This window comes from Nanorana parkeri, unplaced genomic scaffold (genome assembly GCF_000935625.1).
Source record: "Nanorana parkeri isolate BGI_ZX_2015 unplaced genomic scaffold, ASM93562v1 scaffold392, whole genome shotgun sequence".
NCBI lineage: Eukaryota > Metazoa > Chordata > Amphibia > Anura > Dicroglossidae > Nanorana > Nanorana parkeri.
The window spans coordinates 89,676-94,162 of record NW_017306660.1 but is presented as its reverse complement, the minus strand read 5'-3'; the positions used below and the strand labels follow the sequence as shown (position 1 = coordinate 94,162).

General features: G+C 49.4%; 1 protein-coding gene across 1 annotated transcript in view; it reads right to left on the bottom strand.

The window, feature by feature from the left end:
- DICER1 (dicer 1, ribonuclease III) overlaps positions 1-4,487 on the bottom strand; it is a 47,966-nt gene that overhangs the window by 17,804 nt on the left and 25,675 nt on the right. Inside the window, exons 19-21 of the mRNA XM_018559401.1 lie at positions 3,769-3,874; positions 3,194-3,369; positions 758-1,505 (exon numbers count right to left, since the gene is read on the bottom strand). Of these exons, the coding sequence (XP_018414903.1) occupies positions 758-1,505; positions 3,194-3,369; positions 3,769-3,874 (1,030 nt within the window). The remainder of the gene's footprint in view (positions 1-757; positions 1,506-3,193; positions 3,370-3,768; positions 3,875-4,487) is intronic.

Sequence of the window (4,487 nt, the reverse complement as noted above, 5' to 3'; positions counted from 1 at the left end):
AAAGGAGAACTATGAGGTGAGTGCTTTTTACTCACCTCATAGTTCTAGCCGACCTGTGACAATGAGACTGTCACAGGTCGGCTCAGTAGATCGGGAAGTGAGCGAACACATACCGGCGTTCGCTCACTTCTCGATCCGGTCACGGCTCTCTGCCGTGACAGGGGAGGGGCTGGATTCCCCCCTCCCCGCTCAGATCCGCCAGCGCTGACTGGCGGAACGGACTGGGGAGGGTACAGCTGGCTCTGCCTCTAGATAGGCAGAGCCAGCTGTCAGTCACGCAGCTGGGCGGCTCCAGGCGTAATTGTCGGGATCCTCTTCAGCTGCGGCGTCTCAGTATACTGAGCTTAGGGTAACGGGAGGACGCTAGTTTGTGTCCTCCTGTTACCCTAAGGAGAACTATGGGGAAAAGCCTTAACCCCATAGTTCTCCTTTAACTAGCAAGCTCTGAGCTGCAAGCTGTATGAGGGAAATGAGAAGAGACTAAAAGCAATCTCTATATATTCTTCACGGTTTGCAAAAATGTAAACAGGAGGTTGTGAAATATAACATTACATCCATCCTGTGCAGCCCACTCTCTAATTTAGAAAAATGTCAGTAAAATGGATGTTTGCCATCTCTCTAGAATACAACCAGGTAACGATCTGCAATAAGGTGAAGTAAAACCTTTACAATGCATGATGTAGGCTGGGAGGGGGGTGGTGGTTGGTTAATGCTTATCCCTCCTCTATCAAGCGCCATTCATTTGTCTCCCACCAACCTTTTTGCTTCTCATGTAGGAAAGCCTTCCCTCGTGAGCATCTGGGTAGGTACAGAATAGGTAGGTGGTGATGCCATGTTTAAGAAAGGAATCCCCCAGCATTTCAAGCCTTTCCAGGTTGAACCCATCACTGGCATTGGACAAAGTCAACGCTTGCAGAATAAGACCGGGGTTTGGCCCGAGAGTTCTGGAGGAGTACCCGTTGGAAGTCCCGCTTTCACACTTTACACCGTTTGCGACAGGGGGAACTTCTGGGTAAACCGTAGTTGCCAAAGAGGCGGGGCGCCCATCTGAGGTAGGTTTGGTAGCATTCAGGTCGTTACACTTATCACTCACAGTACATTCGTTGTTGGTGATGGGCTGGTTGTCAATTGCGTTTTTAAGAGGGAATGAGGTAGAGGACTGGGCGGGTACTTCCCATCTGCAGCTAGCCGGCTGACTCCCCGGGCAGACGTCGCACCCTCCATTTGCGAGCCCGTTGCAGGACACGCCGTTAACCATTGCGTGGTCACCCGATGCAGGCGCCGTCTGGAGGTTGCCGGGGGATTTCAGACTTTTCGGCTCCGTGTGGTTCACAGACATTTGGTCATCAATTTCTATCGGGGCCTCTGGCTTAGCAGCACGATCAGGGACGCCTGGGATACTGGGCTTACAGTTATTTCCGAGGTCAGAAGATGTCGGATTGAGATTTGAGATGAAAGTCTTGCTGTCAATGGACCTTTTCCATCCAAAATCCAGGTTGGGATACCTAGAACATACGGTGAACTCAATGTGTAAAATCCCAAAAGCCATTACTCATCAAGGTGTCAAAGAAAAACACACGAGATAGTCCGCAGCAACAAACCCGGCTGAATCCTTCCTTCTCGAACACCAAGCTGAAATGGAGCTCTCACTTCCTGGGAGTACAACCTACAAAAGGGACGGGAACACCCTTGTGCACCTGCCGTCCTCTGAGGGGCCAACACCCAGGCTGCCTGCTGTGTCTACTAATGGACGTCCGGGAAAGTGTTTGCTACTAACGGGACAGTAACATAAAAGATAAAGAATCCCTTGTCCTGACCAATGGGGATGGTTGACTACAAATAATCCTATTTTCTACATCTTTCACTGTAGAACACAGTGCCATACATTAATATACATGTACAAGGTCCCAAACTGAAAGGGTGGGAAAGTGCAGCCAAGCAAATTTAGGTGCGAACGTTGCAGCACGGGGGAAACCATGGCCAATCATACAGCTGCCCCCAGGAACTTCTACCCAATGCTAGCGTCTGCTGGAGGAGGCACATCCACCCTAGAGAACTTAGTAAAGGTGTGGATGGAAAACCAGGTCCCTGCCTTACAAACCTGTGAGAGCAAGGCTTGAGCTATACAACAGGTACATGTGAATAGCCTCTAGAGCCTTGGTTCTCAACTGGTGGATCGTGACCCAAAAGTGAGTCGTGGCCCCCGTGTTCAGTGGGTCGCCGCATGCCTTCCACTTTTCTAGGCGAGTGGCTCCTTAGCCTCCCCCTAGTGCAGCACTGTCAGTTCTCACGCCGAGCAGCCATTCAAAATATGCTGTCAGGTGCCGAGTGACTGCTTAAAGTGGGGGTGGGCTAGGGCTATGGCTGAGGGAGCTCCATCCATACGCGCATTGCATACAGCATCCTCGCATGTCCTGTAGAGGTGCCTGGACCGGAGTGATGTCACATTCTGGCACCTCTACAGGGCACGCAAGGGAGCTGTACCAGCAATGCACATATGGATGGAGCTCCATCACAGCAGCCCACACTGGACTCCGGGCTGAGGATCCACTCCAGGTCTCGTAATATAGGGAGCTGGGGTGGATCTTAAATAAAACAAAACACAATTTTTAGGTGTGTGTAAGAATGTCTGAGTGTGAGAGATTGTGTGCGTCAATGTTTGAGGGCCCTGCGTCAATGTTTGAGGGCCCTTTCAGACTAGTACAGTCCCGTGCGATTATCGCACTGTACCGCACAATCCGCTTTCTGGTGTGGGAGGTGCATTGCCATTCATTTGAATGGCACCCCAAACACACCTCCCGCCCACAGTTCAAATGGCAGCACAGGAAAGCGTGGTACCGCAATGCCGTGCATTCCATTGCAGTGCGACTCGAGTCACAATTTAATGGCCATGGGCTAATGTGGGTCCTGAGGTTACACAGGTTGAGAACCACTGCTCTAGAGGGGGAAAAACCCTTTTCTGGTTTCACTTGGTATCCAATCCCCCTGCATGAGGCAATATACCCACATGTATATGAACACACAATGCTACTGCATACCTCAATGAACAATGGAGACAACAAGTTATGGTTGGTGATATACTGTAACGTCTATAAAACGGTTCTTAATTCCATTGCTTTATGATTTTAACAGCCATTCACATGTTATGTATCAACACAGAAAAGATTTTGGAGTTCCTAAAAGTGGTTCTTACCGGAAATCCTCAGGTAGGGACTTCATGCCAACACCGGCATCAGTTGCTGTCTGAGCCCGGAGTTCCTCTGCTGTCAGGAGGCAATGCATGCGATAGAGGATGCTGGGCAGGCAGACGGCCTTCCTCCACAAGGACGCCGGGATGGGATGTATTGCGCAGAGCTCTGGAACAAGAATCTGAAAGGCGCAGAGAAATAGTGTGAGTGGGAGACATATTCAATATGGCAGCGCAAAGGGGCGACAGGCAAAAGAGCCAACTCCAAAATGATTGCAAGTATAGACAACAGAAAAAAATCAACCCGATGGGAAAGAAACTCTTCCTGATGGGGAGTGATCATGTGATATGATACAGACTGCATGGGCTTTAGGTCACATGATGAAAACTATAAAGAAGATTTTGCTTCATGGCTAGAAAGACTCCCCCGACCCCCCAGCAAAGTAACTGGGTGATGCTAAAACATCCCCTATTGATTTATGTGAACTCTCATTAAAGGTCGATTTTAAAAGCTGTTTTTGCACAATTCTGAGTGTTTTTTAAATATAATTAGTGAAGAGAAACATTCATTCATTCAGTACCTGCTTGTTCTGTAAACTCTCCCACTTTGCCTTCCTCTTCTCTGCGCTGCTTAAAGGAAGAGCTTTCCCCTTCTGGTTCAGGTGGCGTGGAGTCAGCAGGTTAAGTCTACAAGACAGCATTTCAACGTGCATGTTAGTCTGAAACAGTATGGCAGAGGCTGCCGACAACGCCGCCTCCACTGCAGTGGAATGCCAAGCAGTGTTGTCAGCTCTACCTGAGATCTCTTCCGCTTGATGACAGAATATGCTACGGAGATGAGAAAGGTGTTCTTGCTGTCCGGCAGATGAGAACTCAGGCAGAGCTGACAACACTGCTTGCGATTTCAGTGCAGCAGAGGCAGTATTGTCAGCTCACTCATAATGTGCTTTTTAAGCTGCAGCAAATCTCATTATCTTGCTGGATGATGCCCAGCATCATCTAACTCTTCACTCCACAGCCTGACAGTCTGTTTCTATTCAATGGATTTCATGTCTTTCAACCACTGAGGCCCAGCACCGCATGTATGCATGCATGCAAGCATTAGCTAGTGCGGCCTTATGCAAAGGCAGCCTGTCTAGGAACGCCCACTTCTCCAGACCCACATCCACCCATCAAGGCTATTTGATATTTGCATAACTCCTCCCAAAAGACAGCCCACTGCTTGCTCAAGAGTACTGTAGCAGGGGGCTGTGATATTTTCAGGAAGCTATGTACAGCATCCTTCTCCCCCCCCCCCCCC